Raw genomic sequence first — 18054 nt, 5'->3', positions numbered from 1 at the left:
TTGGCAAGGTCGTCGACAAATAATATGAATGAGAGGTCCTAGAACACTACCCTGTGGGAGTCAAGAGAGGACAGGCAGCAAGTTAGATACAGTTCCTGTGGCAATTTTGAAAAGCACGCACTTGAAAAGTTCCTGCCCGTAGAGGCTTACACCGAGGAGAGGTTAATAATTACTTGGAGTTAGTTCAGTACGGTCACGGTGGCTCAGTCAGCAACGTGTCTGACTACCATGCTAAAGATCCCGGCTTCGATTCTCGGCGGGTTCAAATCTGGAAACTTTTCTAACATTGGAAGTGGCCCCGGCCCCCACCCAGTGTCGAATGACATGGGAACCTGGGGGAAACCCTGGGGAGTAAAGGTGGTCAGGGCCGTGATGCTGATCACATGCCGGATCAAGAAAGTTAACCCCACACCCCCTATACACCTTCATGCCGTGGTGCTAAGCACAGGGGAGCACTTTACCTTTTTTGGAGTTTGTTCAGAATGCACTGTAACCTTTTTGGTTTTGCCAATTATTTGAATTCCTGAGTTAAATTGATTTCAAATCCTTGTAGATTACAGCATTGGTGCCATTGATAAACCACTAAAACATATAATAATCATTGTTGTTATTATTGTCATCATTAACATTATTAATATTATTATATTCTTAGAGAAACCCTTACTTACTTACTTGGTACATCAGATGAGTAAACATGTAGCTGCTGCTTCTTCCCCCCCCCCCCCCCACACACACACACTTATACAGTTCATGCACTGACATCCATAGTTACTCAAGTTAATGTTATTAACTTTTACATACCTCCTTCAATAAACGGGTCTGCTGGGTGAAGTAGTGTTGTCACCTTGTAATCATTGGGTGCCAGGTTTGATACCCTGTGGAGGCACACAGTGGTTCGGATCCCACGTTAAACTATATGTCCAGTACTGATGAGCCTATTTGTGCATAAAGTGGACTTCAAAGGAAAGCTCAAAACATTTGTTCAAGAAGAAGCTTTGAAAGCAGAGGAAGAATTTTTGTCATAAAGTTTATGTTGTGTGACCTCAAGATGATAAAATTTGAAAGTGTGGAACCATTTGTTTTTTGTTTTTTTTTGCATTAAATGGTAGAGTATGAAAACATAATATGGTTCCTGTATCACACACTCAATATTTTCGATGTAATGCATTTTTTACTTCACGTTATTCTTTGTAAATACCAACTAAGTAAACTTTATTTCTGTTATTAATAGAGAGTGAATTTTTAGGTAAAAACATTTTTTCCGTGCTTCAGAAGTCAGCCATACTCGGTAGGAGTGCCGACTGTATGGCTGCCAGAGACGAGGCATCCAGTCATCGGGAGATGCGGCAATAACAAAGCAAAATAATAGAGAAGAAGTAAAAAAACAAGTCAGAATATTCCCATATTTGAGCAAAATTAATCACTTGACACCCCCGTGCCCAACCATCTCGCTATGTTTCCTATTGAGTGCAATGGTGTCAGGTGGGCCAGGTCATCGCAGCAGGTCTGTGAATCCAAGGTCCTTCAACCACTTTTGCCCCACTCATGAAGGTCGGGTCATAGGAGACCTTTTTCTCACCCCCCTTGTTCACAAACACGGCAGGGGTTCTGCGACATCATCAAGATGAAACTTCTCAGAATGTCCAGCATTGTAAAGCATGCAAAGCTCTTTGTTTTTAAGAGAAGAACACATATTGAAGAGCATTGCAATTACACAGTATACGTGAAAGTAATGGTGCTAGATAGAACAGGAAAAAAGCAGTTCTGGGTCCATTGTATTTCTCTCATAGTATTTCTCCTTTTATTTTTTTAGGATCCTGCTGTTAAAATATAGATTTCGGGAAAAAAATGTTCTTGCTTTACAAAAACACAAAGTACTTCATGTTGTTTTGTGTTTACTATGCTTACAAATAACAAGTCTGATCAAGATTTTTGTTCTCGAAGTGACAGACATACTTACTCAGATAGAATCATTTTTACTAGCACACTAGGGATGGTTAAAATATCAGGATTCCGGAAAATTTAAAAATCTCTATTCTGAAATTTTACTACCTGGATTTTGGAGAGCGAGGTTGAACAATTTTTTCCATTTTTTCGGATAGAATTTATTAAGAAAGTTTTGTCTTCCTTATTTTACGATCATACTCCGTAGAAAAGAATGGATACGTCATGTACGAACACTGTTACCATCATTATCAGTGTAGGAATTCCTCCCCCCCCCCCCCCGGTTGAAAGATTGACCCTGATGTTTGGCAAGCTTTGCGATGACTACATAAAAATGTCATGCTTCGCCACTGATGGCTGCATTGTATTCTGTAAAGTCTTCTTTCTCATAAAATGCACAATTTTACCTTTAGTACATAAAACACATTTCAAGGGAGAGAACATAAAATGTACATATTTTAGACATTCTAGACAAAATAAAGTTTACAAATTCTTTGGATCAATCCACATTTTTCAGTTAATGGATAAAATAAATAATTTGCTATACTTCAAGAGTTATTGAAAGTTGGGTGTATACAAAAAGATTTGGGGTTCCTATCTGCAAATCTACGCTTTTGTGTGGCATGATAGAAAAAACTGGAAACTTCCACACAACTGCATTATGAAACAGTGAAGGACGTTAGTGCAGTTCAAAGTCTCTATTGCAGACTGCATGCAAGTGCTAAAGACAAATTCCAAAGTCTGAATGGAAAAAAAAATACCAAAAACTGTGTAAAGTTGCTCAGGTTCTGGAGAGAGAATGTGAATGGAAATATTTTTTTACTTTTTGCCACATATTTCCACTGTTTTTAGAACATAAAAGAATATTTTTTTTCAGTTATTTAGCATCTAAAAATCTGCTCCTTAGTTATTAACAATAATAAGCGTTCTCAGTTTTTGTAACTTGAAATGATCGATGCAAATTACATAGTGGGGGAGTGAGTGGACTTACCCCTCTCCTGATGCTCATGAATCAGGACTGTTACAGACTGTATGCTACATACAGCCTGCCATGTTGTTGTTTTTTATATGAGGCAAAGCATGCTATCACGTGTTCGTACCATTGTGTTTTTCAGGTTGCGTCCCAGAACCAAACCAGACAGGTGAGAGAGCCTCAGAAATGCAAAAACTAAAGTAAAAGAACATTTTTAGAGAGTATTTGAAGGAAGCTAGAGTACTTGAATAGTCGTATAGATAGAGATGTTATAGGCGCTTACATATAAGTAACAACCAGTTGATCAGTATTGTAATGGTTCATATAGTACCTATAGCATAGAGATGTATTTGCAGTAGTACAAGTTAATCCAACCATGTTCCTGTGGATATATGATGTACGAGGGTTATTTTTTAAGTAAGGTCCATTTTGCAATAAAAATGAACTAAGTAAATGTTTTTTTAAAAAAACATTTATTTTCTGAATTTACATACACTTCTCTATTTGCTACATAATTTCCTCGCCAGTTTAAACATTTATCGTAACAAACTACAAGTTTTTGGTTACCCTCCTCCTAGAACTCTGCCGCCTGTAAGATAGCCAGATACTCACGGTCGTTTTCACTTTTTCATCAGTGTCTAAACGCTTGCTGCCCAGGAAGGTCTTCTGATGGCGGAAGAGGCGGTAGGTGCTAGGTGCAAGGTCTGGACTGTATGCGGATGATGATCTGTTCGAATCTTTTGGCTGGGAGGTATTCGATCAGATCATCATCCGCATACAGTCCAGACCTTGCACCTAGCACCTACCGCCTCTTCCGCCATCAGAAGACCTTCCTGGGCAGCAAGCGTTTGATGAAAAAGTGAAAACGACTGTGAGTAACTGGCTATCATCACAGGCGGCAGAGCTTCTTTTTTTTTATTTTAAACTGTAATTATACAAGTATCAGTATCTGTAGGAATCGATCATAGTATTGGTATTCGAAAATCGAGGTATCTGCTCAGCCCTGATTATCACCCTTCATCATTGGAGCAATAGTCCAAACTGGCATGCAAGTGGTGCTAATTAGCAAAAATCAAATCAAACCAATCGTGTTCATCCATCTGTGCATTTATCAGTATCTCAGTAAGTACCATAGCTGAAAATATTAGTTTTGTTGGAATCAGTAGGGCCGATTGGGTGTCAAAACCGCAGGGGCAAGGACAGTTTACTTTTGCTTGGTAGACAAGGCCTAGCATTAAGGCGAGGAGGGACAATTACACACCAGGCATGCATTTATTTAAATATCGTCTGAATGGGCACTGCTATTAAAGAAAATCCACGCATAATTTGAGAGTATGAATTTCTCCCCATGTTGCAAGTAGAAGCGGCTTTTGAAGTTGATTATTAAGCTAGATACCATGTTTGAAAAATATGATGAATAAATATTTACAGAATCCTGTGTATCCCTTATGGAGAGACAACTTCAAATTCAAGTTACGGCTAATCAAATGGGAGTTTTTCTAGTGCAAATATGATCTTCAATGGATCCTCTACCCGATCATATATATTTTTTCCACCATTGGAAGTTTGATATCCCCAAGAAAATGAATAAAATGATTCTCCCATAAGCGTAATGCATTTTTCCTTTCCTCCTATGGCCATCATGGCAGTGTTGCCAAACCTGATGTGCATAAGAGAGCTTAAGTTTCACCTTAAATTGAGCTAAGTTGACTTTCAAGGAGCTAGATTTACGAAGACTGGATAAAGTGCCTCCCATGATAATTTTATTTGGGGGGGGGGGCTACTATTACTGTTAACTTTAAATTAATGACAATCTATTCTTAGTTTTCATCGTCTAGATCTGACGGCATCACACATCTCAATAATCCACTGATGGTTTTATGAATCGAATAAGGGATTACTGGATAACAAGATTGTCATGTTCACCTCAGTCAAGGCGCTGTATAAAAGTAGCTGGGGAGGTAAGAAGGGGTGGGACGATGCAGCCAGTATAATAATATCACGTCATGTGCAAAATGTATGCGCATGGCAAAAGTTGGTCTATGTGGGCCAGGGCTAGTGCATGATGGCATCATAATGGAGTATGGGTTGGGTGCCACAGTTCAAGTACATCGCCTTGAATAACATAGTGTGGAAAACGGCACAGTTCTGCGCGCTCTGGCTGGTTCCACTCGAAAATGATCCGCTAGAGGCGCTGGTGTTGAACCCGGTGCTTGGTATTTGTCTGGAAGTAATTGGAGTTTTCGCTGCAACGTCTGATTCTTCTACATGAAGCATTTCTATGAATGTGATAATTGCTATGATATTTGGTACAGTGGTCGCGAAGATATTAACGAACATTCTAGACAGTTGACCACGTCCTGTTATCGTCATACTTTTGTTAATAATACGGGAGAAAAAATACGCGTGGAATGCTCTTGGCAATTTTTGTGTATTAATTAGGTTCATTATTATTATCATCATCATCATCATTTCTTTTAAAGATATACACACTTAAGCATTTGTATTTTGGATATTTACTGTCTCTTTTCTAACTAATCGCGGCGATGATGATAATGATGATTCCATGAAACGACAAGGGGAACCCCACAAAACTTTCTTAGTGCCATCGACATGAGTGTAAGGAAACTTTCAAACCAATGGAACAAGCGACACGGGATGTTCACACTGTCACACTAGTGACACACACTTCCAGACTGTAAAATAGCATTCATTGCACATGAGGGTCCAAACAGCAAACAACACGTTCACATGGCGTATTCGCGTGCTACTTGTTACTTCGGTCGGAAAGCTCCTTAAAGGAAGGGTGCTGAGACCGAAGCGACGCGCTACAGGGGGAGTTCCCAACTAAGTGACAAGCGACATCGTGACTTCAGTCTATTGGCAAGTGTTCGCTGCTAATTGTGCGAACAACAGATAGGCGACACGAAAAACCACACATTACAACAACAGATCTAGGCGACACGATAAGTCACACGTGTTGCTTGTGCATCGCTGAAACTGGGCCATTTCGTCAATAGCTTGCAACATGTTGCCGTGGTTTGTTGTTCGCGCATGCGCGATGCAATGAGTGTCTTGCTTTAGGGAGATTGTGCACCAAAGCGACAAGGGGCACGCAACACTTGCCGCTTAAGGATTTCACCAACCAAACGCTGGCCTGTGCTTCCCATCATGCCGCTACGATGTGAAATGTTGCTCTTGATTGTCTCGTTTCCAGCAACATGTGTCGCTTCGGTGTGAAAGTTGCCTTGGACCGAAGGACCCATGTCGCTTTGGTGTGAAATCTTCGTATCGTTTGTCGCGTGTCGCTTTGGTGTAAAATCTCCTTGAGGAAACGGTGCAGTCAGAGCTTGTTCCTACGGTTCGAAAGGCTGCATTGATTACGGACTGCTCGCTTCCAAGCAACACTTGTGGTTTGTCGCCTCGGTATGAAATATCTCTCAGGATACTATTTAGCAAAGTGCGGGGGAAAAATAGCAAAAAGCAGCCCTAATCGCCGCCACTGATTAACATAAATTACTCACTGAAATGAAATTATATGTGTGAAACATATAAATTGTGATTGACATTCATTTTCCAGGGTGGCTGTGCCCCCTTGCCCTCCCCCTGGATGTCCATGCTGAAGTGCATTAAGTCTTATACTCCCAAGAAAGTGCTCATACAGTGTAAACGTTCAGATGCACGTTGCAGTCTTATAGTCTATGGTCTTATTGAACTATGTACTGAAATACAAATTGATATTATCCTTGCCATTAAACACACATTTTTTGAACTTTTCAATGTAACCAAGGAGAGATACAAAATACGTAGTACATTGTACCTTCTGCTTGTTACTTCAGGACAAAACTCGAAGTCCACAGCAACTTTGCCTTCGTTAAAATCCCTTCTGCCACACTATCACCACCAAAGAACTGTAAAATTTATTTTTGAACATTGGGCCTCTTCCTAATAGTTTTTGAAAAAGCCTGAAATCGTGCGTTTACTAGATATGTTACGTGGAAGAAATACATACAACGTATTAACAAGAAAACTACCCTTCACATTACAACTTGCATTAAATCGATCACAGCTTGGTGATACCTTGAAAGCAGCTGAAATTTTTGGTCCAGTGTGAGGAAGAACAAGCAGGCAGAAAAAAGGAACCGCTGATCTTTATAGAGGCTGCCTGCGACCAGTACAGGAAAGTATGTACTCTTACATCGGCATCTCTTTCAGTGCTTGTCGCATACAATAATAACGGTCATACAATAATAACGGTCGTACTTCAGTACCTAACATTCTATGCTCAATATGACATGACATAATATGACACACTAATCGTCAGTGCTTTCAGTTGAACGTAAGGGGTGCAGAAGAAAATTAAGGTGTGCGCAAGCACCCCCCTCGTGTCCTCCTGGCGCCACCCCTGCTCTCCCCCTTAAGAGTCCATAGTGCAGGGACAAATAGTACCCCTCCCCCCTAATCAGCACCACTTGTTGGAATAATAGACCTACTAAATAGTAGCAAATGAAATGGCAACATTCAGGAACCTAGCAATTTCTAAGTCCTTGTGTTTTGCATGTAAGGCCACAATCACAGCACTTCTTTTCATTTCTTGAGTTAATATAGGTTCAGTCTTTGTATATCTGCAGCAGAAGCTACACATTAATAAGGTATAAGATTTTTATACATTGAAAATGTGGTGTCCTCAAATAGCCTATGCACCCTGTACTTTCACCAAGGTATAACGTCCTTCGTTTTCCCAATCTGAGAGAAAACCACAGCCATAAATGTAGGGTTGTAGTGTGCACCGACAAAGGAAGGCAAGTTCGGAGTTGCCAAACATCTTGCCACTCTCACCCCTGCCCCTGAAACAGAACAGGGAGAGGGTGGGGTTGGTGGATGTTCCTCCCTTGCTCGCTTGATTACTTTGCGAAAGTTGGTAAAGATTCAGTTCAGTCCCTTTCTTTTTTTAACATTAGCATCTTCATTCCTCCCTCACATACATGCCCTGGGTGACCATACCCAGAAGAGGGTTGTCTTCTGATAGACGAGAAGACAGAAAAGACGTGGCAATGCTTTCAAATGTCAACTGTGGCACAAGTGGTTACAGCAAGAAGAGGGTTGTGGTAAGGATACTATACCGTGGTGAAGTCTGTAAAGAAGTTTCAATCTGCTGTCTGAATATTTTCATAACTTCCTGATAAGAATAGGCGAGTTGTTGACAAGTGCCATTAACTTGATGATGTTCACACAAATCCAAGCAAAGGCAGCGAAGATACTAATGAAACCATTTTTTCCCCCAATTGTGTTGTGATTATCAATGCATTTATACAAAACTCTTGTCCATAGTTTAAAAAGAAATATATTTTTTATCTTTTCCAGGTTGAATGATCTTCCATTGCACAACAGCAGCCATGATATAAGACACAAGGATCTGGGATCACATTATTCCGCAAGCAATAAGCAAAGAAGACATGAGTCCGGGAGTTCCCAAGATAGTTGGTCGTCCAGTGGGCATGATGGAAGGGAGAAGAAAAGAGAGCATGCGTCATCACCTTCCAGAAGATCAACAAAGAAACCAAAGTCTACTGAAAGTTGGTCCAGACATAAAGCAAACGTGCATAAGAGATCAAAGGATTACAGTGATAGGGACAAGTGTAAGGAACTATCAAAGGAGTACGGAAGTGATTACAGTTTTGGTGCAAGTGTGAATGAAGTTAGTGACTTGTGCTGGATAGATCAAATTCATACCCAGAGTTACAATTCATTCTGTAGTGAAATTCCTGATATAGCAGAAAGAAAGGATATCTCGAAGCATGCGGACAAGAATGCGAAACGTGAGAAGGACAGGGAGAGGAATACAGACATAAAATCTGTGTACAAAGAGAAGGATAATAGTGGAATGAAAGGTGAAGGGTGGTTGTCAGGTGAAAGTAATGAAAACGAGAAAGTTATTGTTACAAGTGACTCTGCTTGGAAGCAGATTCGTGATAAATGCACCTCTGTTGTGGAAGAAGAATGGTGTCGGTCTTCAACTGTGAATAAGTCTGTTGATATGCTTAAAAGTACCAGGAGTACATACTTTTCTGAGAGCAATATTGCTAAGTCATCCTTCGTGAAAGAAAAGACTGCTACTCCCGATAGCCAACATTTAAGTGCCTCTTCTAATAGTAACTGTGTTAGTGCTAGTGTAGTAACTACTTCCAACAGTAGGACAATCGATAGTGGTATAGGAAAAAGTACAAGTGCAATAAAAGGAAAAAGCCAGAACAAAAATATCACTGAACAAATTGGCGTTAAAACCTTGAGGATGAAAAGAAGGGTGTGTTCTCTAGAGGATAATGACATTCTTTTTCAGAATCCTCATTTTATCTCCACCAGCAGTTCTCCCAAGTCAAGTAAGAACACTCCTCAGAGTGTGAATTCTGTGTCTTCTCAGGTTATCATTGAAACAGATAGCAGTGACACTTGCTCGAGAAAGTCGAGCACTACCCTGCCTACTACAGAAGATAGAAATCAGTCACATGCCAATGAGAGTATTAAGAGTCTCAAACTTGAGTCTCTTGATCTAACTGAGCTGAAACTAAAATTAACTGATAAAATGCTCAGTGTAAATCAAAATGCAATAAAATTATCCGAGATTGAAGTTCGTAATAAGAATAGGCGAGTTATTGTTGACAAGTTCTGTAAACATGATGGTTTAAGTGCATCACAAAAATCCAAGTCCAAAAGCAGTGAAGATACTAATAAACCAACTGTTTTACAGAAAGAAACTGATTGTGCTACCAAAACAGCAAAGAAAACTCCAGAAGTTGATCTGCTAAGTCATACTAAGGCAGTAACTTGTAAGAAAATAACAGGCAATACTTCCAAGCCAAGTTCGGATGTTGCTGTGAAGTTGTCCAATCGTAGTGAAGAGAGCTCTGGCAATGCAAGCAGAGTCATGCAACAGAGCAGTGACAAAAGAACTCTAAATGTTTACAAGCAGAAAAATAATACAAGAAATGAACATCCTGCAGTTTCTACAGATAGCTCACAAGAGAAGAATGCTAAGAAAGAAACAGAGAATCCTCCTTCAAAGCAGAAACTTCCAATAGCAATAACAGGGAATACTCACCATAAATGCAATGCCAAAGATGCTATTAGTAGCAGTGTGCCAAACATAGAAAGGAGCAGCGATTCCAAAGTTAATCTGCCATTGAAGCCTAGCCTAGGAGGATCTTCAACTTTAAAAATTGAATCTTGGGACAAATGCCATGAAGAACATAAGTCAGATGGTGAACTCTGTATGGAAAGTAACAAGTTGTCCGAAAAGAAAGAAACTGCTCCAAGGAATAAGAAAGATAAGTTGCCAGTAACAGTGGAAGAGAAGGTGCATGATGGTAGTGTTCATTATACTCAGGCTAAGGTACAGAGTATCACTAAGCAATCAGAGAATGATAAAAATAGATCTGAGGATTCTGCAATCCATAAGACACTTGTGGATGAAACTAAGAAGCAGGACGAAGCATGCAAAAGTGAGCAAATTGTGTGCAAAGGCATGAAGCGAAGGAAAAATAAAAATGAGAGTGATACCACTGAAGTCTCGAAGAAATGCAAAAATGCTGAAGTAGAAGAAACAAACATATTGCCAACCCGTAGTGAACCACAAAATAAAACCAGAAACAATACCATACTAGAATCTCTGTGTGAACCACCTAGTTTGGAAGAAGGGAAAGGAAGTAGCAATACCGATGCTAGTATTAAAGATAATGCAGAAACAGGTGGCAAAGATATTAGTACAATGATAGACATCTACACTGCCAAAACCCCAGAACTCTCTGATTGGCAAACAGATGATGGTGAAATGGATAGTGATGTACCTGAAAGTCCCAGAATTCATAGTCTACCCACAGATGTCACTAATGAGCCATATAGTAATTATGCAAAGCATGTAGAGAGCAATACCACAAAGGCTGTGAACATAACTGATGATATTAGTACTGATAGTCATACCAGCAATAGTAACACTAGCAGTAATATTTCTAAGAGGTCTCTAATCAAACACTCACCCTCAAAAGCCCAATTGTCTACCGTAGAAGTTAGGGCAAGGAGCAGTAATGGAAGGCCTATTGAAATTCATACTGAAAGTAAGGCATTGAGTATTCTCAAACAAATAGCAGTTGAAGTTACCAACAATGTTATTTCCAGAAAAAGGCCTTTGGTGGATAGTTGTAAAAGTGATTCACACAGGAGAGGCAAAAGTGGAGGAAAAGTAGATGAAGGTGAATCAAGCATAAAGAGTACCAAAGAGGAAATACTTGATTCTCACTGTGAGAAACAGAAAGCTGAGAAAAGTACTGCTGAGAATGTATTGATAAATGGCAAGAGTGACAATGTTATTCCCAATAGAAAGTCCTTGGTGAATAGTTGTGAAAGTGATTTACACAGGAGAGGCAAAAGTGAAGAAAAAGTAAGTGAAGATGAATCAAGCATAAAGAGGACCAAAGTGGAAACTCCTGATTCTCACTGCAAGAAACAGAAAGCTGAGAAAAGTACTGCTGGGAATGAATTGTTAAATGGCAAGAGCAACAATGTTATTCCCAATAGAAAGTCCTTGGCAAATAGTTGTGAAAGTGATTCACACAGGAGAGGCAAAAGTGAAGATGAATCAAGCATAAAGAGAACCAAAGTGGAAACTCCTGATTCTCACTGTGAGAAACAGAAAGCTGAGAAAAGTACTGCTGGGAATGAATTGATAAATGGCAAGAGTAACAGTGTTATTCCCAATAGAAAGTCCTTGGTGAATAGTTGTGAAAGTGATTCACACAGCAGAGGCAAAAGTGAAGAAAAAGTAAGTGAAGATGAATCAAGCATAAAGAGGACCAAAGTGGAAACTCCTGATTCTCACTGTGAGAAACAGAAATCTGAGAAAAGTACTGCAGGGAATGAATTGATAAATGCCAAGAGTAACAGTGTTATTCCCAATAGAAAGTCCTTGGTGAATAGTTGTGAAAGTGATTCACACAGGAGAGGCAAAAGTGAAGAAAATGTAGGTGATGATGAACCAAGCATAAAGGGTGCCAAAGAGGAAAGACTTGATTCTCACTGTGAGAAATGGAAAGCTGAGAAAAGTACTGCTGGGAATGAATTGATAAATGGTAAGAGTAACAGTGTTATTCCCAATAGAAAGTCCTTGGTGAATAGTTGTGAAAGTGATTCACACAGCAGAGGCAAAAGTGAAGAAAAAGTAAGTGAAGATGAATCAAGCATAAAGAGGACCAAAGTGGAAACTCCTGATTCTCACTGTGAGAAACAGAAAGCTGAGAAAAGTACTGCTGGGAATGAATTGATAAATGGCAAGAGTGACAACGTTATTCCCAAAGGAAATCCTTTGACAAACAGTTCTGAAAGTGATCCACACAATACAGGCAAAAATGGAGAAGAAGTGAGTGACGATGAACCAAGCATAAAGGGTGCCAAAGAGGAAAGACTTGATTCTCACTGTGAAAAACAGAAAGCTGAGAAAAGTACTGCTGGGAATGAATTGATAAATGGCAAGAGCGACAATGTTATTCCCAAAATAAATCCTTTGACGAGCAGTTCTGAAAGTGATTCACACAGTGCAGGCAAACATGGAAAAAAAGTAGGTAAAGATGAACCAAGCATAAAGAGTACCATAGAGGAAGGACTTGATTTTCAATGTCAGAAACAGAAAGTTGAAAAAAATACTGTTCAGATTGAATTGATAAAGGGTAAGAGCGAAATGGTCACCACTAAAGTTCCAGCTTCAGATATCAGTCCCATTAATTCTAGAAGCCAGGAAGACAAGACCGAAGGTACAAATGAGAAAGGAAGTGAAGTGACTCGAGAAAAAGTAGTAGATAAGATCATCATGGAACTGGAAGCCAAAGACAATCCCAAGGGTGTATACTGTATTGATCTCAAGTCAAAGTCTGTAATCAGTGAACTACTGACACAGAGTGAATTAGAAAGTACCCACTCAGTTGCTTCAGATAGTCCGATTGGAGATGTGTGTACCATACTGTCAAAGTCGTTGCCAGAGAGGGAGGGAAAGGAAGTGGCACACCCTAAAGACAGTAGCAGCCACATGTCTCAACTAACTAGTGTGACTTCTGCTAATGATGATTCTAAGTTATCAGAGAAACCTACTAAGCAAAGAGACGGTGGTAAAGATTCAAGGAAATGTTCAGGACATGTTGTTACAGAAATGAAACCGAAAGAAAGTGCATGTGCCAATGAATCTCATAAGTGCAGTAGTAATCAGAGCTCTTCACAGCCAGTTGTAAATAGCACTGAAGGGGTCATCATTGACCAGATTGGTCATGTGTTGAATTCACCAAAACTGAGCATGACTCCTGATGCATCCAAGCAGCCAGTACAAGAAGACAATACTGCATCTATGAAATCTGAGAAAAGGAAATCATTACCTTCATCTGCAAATGAATTTCTGGAGGAGCGACTGCCTTCCCAAATTACACAAACTTTGAATCTCGGAAAGAAAGAAAAATTATCTGTTGGTGCAGCTTGTGCTTCCGAAGATACACCAGTTATTGAAGAAAGGAAGGATGTAGTGCCAACTGCAGATGCTGATAAGAAAATTGTGGATATTGAAGCAAAGAATGAGCAGATCAATACCAACTTGCAGGATATCGCTAGTAATGCTGAAAATGCAGTAAAGATATTAAGGGAATATACATTGAAGATGGATATGGAGCTACAACAGAAACAAGGCATGCAGCCCTCTTGTGAACAGAAATCAAACCATAAGGATAATCAACCTAACTGCACTACAAATCCAACAAGCAGTCCGAGAATGCAACCACTTAGACATGATAGTTCTTCTGATGAGTTAACATCAGAGTGCAAGGTGGGTAACGTAAGTCCAAAGCAATCAAACAACAGGCTACTGCAAGATTTGCAAAAGCCTAGTACTCATTGCATCAGAAGAAACAGTGATCGAATAGTTCCCAGTGTGTATTGTGGAAGACGAAACTCAACTGCAGAAGATGCCACAAAGGAATCGGATAAAGCATCAGCCAATCCAATAAGTAATAGAGGAGGTGAATTGAGTAAAAGTCCTAATAAAGTAGAGAGTGCCGATAAAGCAAAACTAGGTGAATTGAGTAGAAGTCCTAATAAAGTAGAGAGTAATAAGAGTTTGAAAGGAAGGGAGAAAGTTCAAGCAAACTGGAACAGATTTCACCAGATGCCAAAGTTACTGGCTAAAAGTAAGCAGCAAGCCTCAGAAATATATAAATGCATGGGGGGAGGTTTCAAACCATCTGAGAGTAAGGCAAAGAATGTTCTTCCTACGGAGGTAAATACTCCGAAGCTTACTAAGGAAAGTGCAGGTAGCGAGGATGCAAGTATATGTGCTTCTTCAGATAAATTGAAACTTAGTGTGGAGAACCAAATTCACCCAGAGGTGCAAGCTGAAAAAGTTGGAACGATATCTGCGAGTGATGCAAATAATACTGTTGCAGCAAGTGGTTGTTCTGTGAGAATCTTGCCCGCACCCAATCAAAGCACAGATGCTACCCAGAAAAGCTTGGAAACTTCTAGTAATGTGCTTGTTGCACAGCCTGTTTGTCAAGCTTCTGAAGAGGGTGTTTTGATAAGCATACCAGAATTAGTAGCTGCTCCCTCGAGCACAGATGCTACGCAGAGAAGCTTGGAAACTTCTAGTAATGTGCTCGTTGCACAGCCTGTTTGTCAAGCTTCTGAAGAGGGTGTTTTGATAAGCATACCAAAATTAGTAGCTGCTCCCTCGAGTGAAGATGTTGGCTTGTTAATGGAAAAAGAATTAAGATCTCTAGAGTCTCAATTCAGTAGATCCGAGAATGAGAATGTAAGTGGACCAGTCACTTCCAAAAGCACTGAAAACACATTGGATCATTCTCAAAGTGTAACTACGGGCACTGATGACAAAGCTGATATTTCAAAACTGCCAAGCTCAGATTTAAGCAACGCACTCGGAGTTCCTTCAGTTGAGGAAATAAAGAAGAAACTTGACGAACTAAATCACATGATGCAAAGATATGAAGAAAGCAGAGAGGGAATTTTAGTATTAGGGGAACATGTGGTGAAGAAGGAACTCAAAAAAGAAAAAGACTCTGGTGTAATAGAAAATGCTCAGCAAACTGAAGCAAATGATAGTGTTACTGATAGGCCAAATGCAAGCAATTTCCCAAGGATAAGAGTAAAGGACATAAAATCATTAACAAACTCAAATTCGCCTGCAAAAGAGAACCCTCCTACAGGTAACAATGATCCTGTAGCAACTGTAACTCCAACAATGCAACCTGCAGAAAAACCAGAACAAGATGAAAACATGCAGATGATAATGAAATTAATATTGGGGAATTTTTATGCAGTTTTAAGTTATGAACTGCTTATTAAGGAGCTTGTTAATAATGCCTGTGTCATTTATGTGAGCAAGCAAGCACAGATTGAACCACTGGAAAGGAATTGCATCCAATTGGTTGACTGCTACAAAAAAGAACTAAGCAAGCCTGGACGTTCTGAGGCAGCAATTGTAACTGAGCTAGAGGAAATGCTCGCAAAAGTTATGATTCCACCACTGACTTCCGAAAAAATTGCACTGTGGTTAACAAATATGTGCAGACTTCGAGCCATCATACCTCTAAGAGAGTTTGTTGACAATAGTGGATTCATTGTGGGGAAGAGAGTAATTGAGGTCCTTAAGAGGAACATAAGAAGAGATGGAGAAGCAGCTAATTCTTCAGCTAGTGCACCAAATACACAGGTACGAAACTCTGAGAATTGTGCACCGCTTGCAACCTCAAGTGCACCTCGTACAGCAGCCAGTGCCATGACAAGTGCAACGACTAGTGATAACCAGCAAAAGGTTGTACCGCATGTGTCTCCATCAAGTGGGTCTACACAAGTACCACAGCACAACATTCCATTGCAGCAAACCACTCTAACATCTCCACCAAATGTTAGTCTTGTCTATTCAGGCCAGCCTTGTTGTGAACAACCTGCTTACACTGGATGTCCAAATGTAACTATAGGCGAAACACCCAGAGTCAGTGCAGTTCATGCAGATCGAAACCAAGCTGTGTACCAAGGACCACCTTACCAAGCCACACAGCAACTTGTAAATATGAACAACAGACGGCGAAGCATTGAGAACAGTCGAGCAATGAACACTACCGCCAACCAACAAGCCAATCCTGGTGTCCCTGCAGCTGCAAACAGATTCTTGAACAGCCAAGACACTACTTCAGTGCAACTTCAGAACAACCATCCAAATGCAAACCAACAGTTTCACTCAAATCCCATGGCTCAACAGAATGGTTATCCAAGTGTTCTGTACCAAAGTGCTCATAAGCCTCCCCAGCAACAGCAGCCATATCAGGTGGTTCCACGTACTAATAACATCTATCAAAACCAAAGATCGATACAGCAGATGCATTCAGGACACATGAACAATACAAACCAAAGTCAGCAGCCATTACCGCAATCGTCTTTCATATGTTCAAATCCATTCCAGGAAAACTTAGGCTATGGCTTTGTCAATCAACCACCACCCTATGTTTCTCATAACATGCAAGTACCTCAGCCACAGTACAAACAGAACCCCCAATTTCCACCGCAGAAGAGTTCTCAATATTCACTGCAACATAATCCTCAATTTCGAATGCAACAGAATCCTCAATTTCGAATGCAACAGAATCCCCAGTTTTCACAACAAAAAAATCCGGCACTGGCAGGACTGTTGAGGAACACTACATCATACCAAGGATCCTCAACATCTTTAACTACTACTCAGATGGGACAAGGAAATAGCCAGTTAAGATCCCAACTAACGTGCAACCTACAGAAACCACAGGAAGTTCTCCAAACTCAATCAAATATGCAAACCAACCAGCTGACATTGCCTAACCTTCTTGCTTCTCAACGTGTTCTCATGCAGTCTGGCCAACCAACCAATCAATCAAGGCATCAGCCACCAGCTCAAGGACACACAAGAATGGATGGAACATCAGTACCACTCACGAATTCACAACAAACTACTCATGTACAAACCACGGTAGTTCAGATGAAAATTCAAGAAGTACAAACTCAAATGCATCTAGAGAATCAAAACCAACAAGGGCTGGCTCCAGTGCAAAACCAACAGCAACTAGACCAGGCACATAGAGAACAGGTAGCCCAAGCACAAAAGGAAAAACATCAAGCTGAGAAACAACAGGCTGTATTACGTCAACAACAGGAAGCTGCATTACGGGAAGCTCGGGAACAACAGAAAGCTGCATTACGTCAGAAACAGGAAGCTGCATTACGTCAGAAACAGGAAGCTGCATTACGTCAACAACAGGAAGCTGCTGCATTACGTCAACAACAGGAAGCTGCTGCATTACGTCAACAACAGGAAGCTGCTGCATTACGTCAACAACAGGAAGCTGCTGCATTACGTCAACAACAGGAAGCTGCTGCATTACGTCAACAACAGGAAGCTGCTGCATTACGTCAACAACAGGAAGCTGCTGCATTACGTCAACAACAGGAAGCTGCTGCATTACGTCAACAACAGGAAGCTGCATTACATCAGCAACAGCAAGTTCCTGCAATAAAAGAAGAACAGCTACCTCGGTCATGTCTGCAACAACCAGCTGAAGCACACAAAGGACAGGCAGAGGCTCGAAAACCACCCCAAGTTGTTCAGCATCCACAATTTCAACCAGCACAGTCTTCTAGAGAGCATCCTCTCTTTAATCAAGTATCCAATGACATAGAACACCATATAAATGAACTTTATGAAAGGAGGAGGTCCGTAATTAGTGTCCCGAAGCAAACGCCCAGTGACAGTGTACATAATAGAGTTGCAAACCAGAGTTCACAGAGGGTGGAGAATGGCAAGGATCAACTCTGTTCAGGTGTTACAGCAAGCAGTAACCCAATAGGAAGTATTGTGTCAAGTGCTGTGGGATCTTCGGCCAATGGGGTTTCAAATGCAGCCATAAAACAAGAAGAATCTGAACCAGATATAATTGAGGTGAGTTGCAGTGTGTATAAAAATGTAGTATTTTATTAAGATTGCAACACTGATTGTATATATATTTTTAATATGTATTTAGCATTTGTGCCTTATAGATCAGATTTTCTTTGCACAGCAAATCATGCTG

The 18054-nt window shown here is 40.4% G+C and overlaps 1 protein-coding gene across 6 annotated transcripts in view; it reads left to right on the top strand.

Moving 5' to 3' along the window:
* LOC145988536 (uncharacterized) overlaps nucleotides 1-18054 on the top strand; it is a 232395-nt gene that overhangs the window by 187704 nt on the left and 26637 nt on the right. For 5 of the 6 annotated variants that reach the window (XM_083123439.1, XM_083123444.1, XM_083123442.1 and 2 more), the window contains 2 exons: nucleotides 3060-3086; nucleotides 8282-17924. In XM_083123439.1, the coding sequence (XP_082979565.1) occupies nucleotides 3060-3086; nucleotides 8282-17924 (9670 nt within the window). The remainder of the gene's footprint in view (nucleotides 1-3059; nucleotides 3087-8281; nucleotides 17925-18054) is intronic. The other variant, XM_083123440.1, reaches the window with a different exon arrangement.

The sequence above is a fragment of the Lepisma saccharinum genome, chromosome 6, assembly GCF_977018435.1.
Source record: "Lepisma saccharinum chromosome 6, izLepSacc3.1, whole genome shotgun sequence".
NCBI lineage: Eukaryota > Metazoa > Arthropoda > Insecta > Zygentoma > Lepismatidae > Lepisma > Lepisma saccharinum.
Note: the sequence above shows the minus strand (reverse complement) of the source record. Positions and strands in the feature narration are given on the sequence as shown.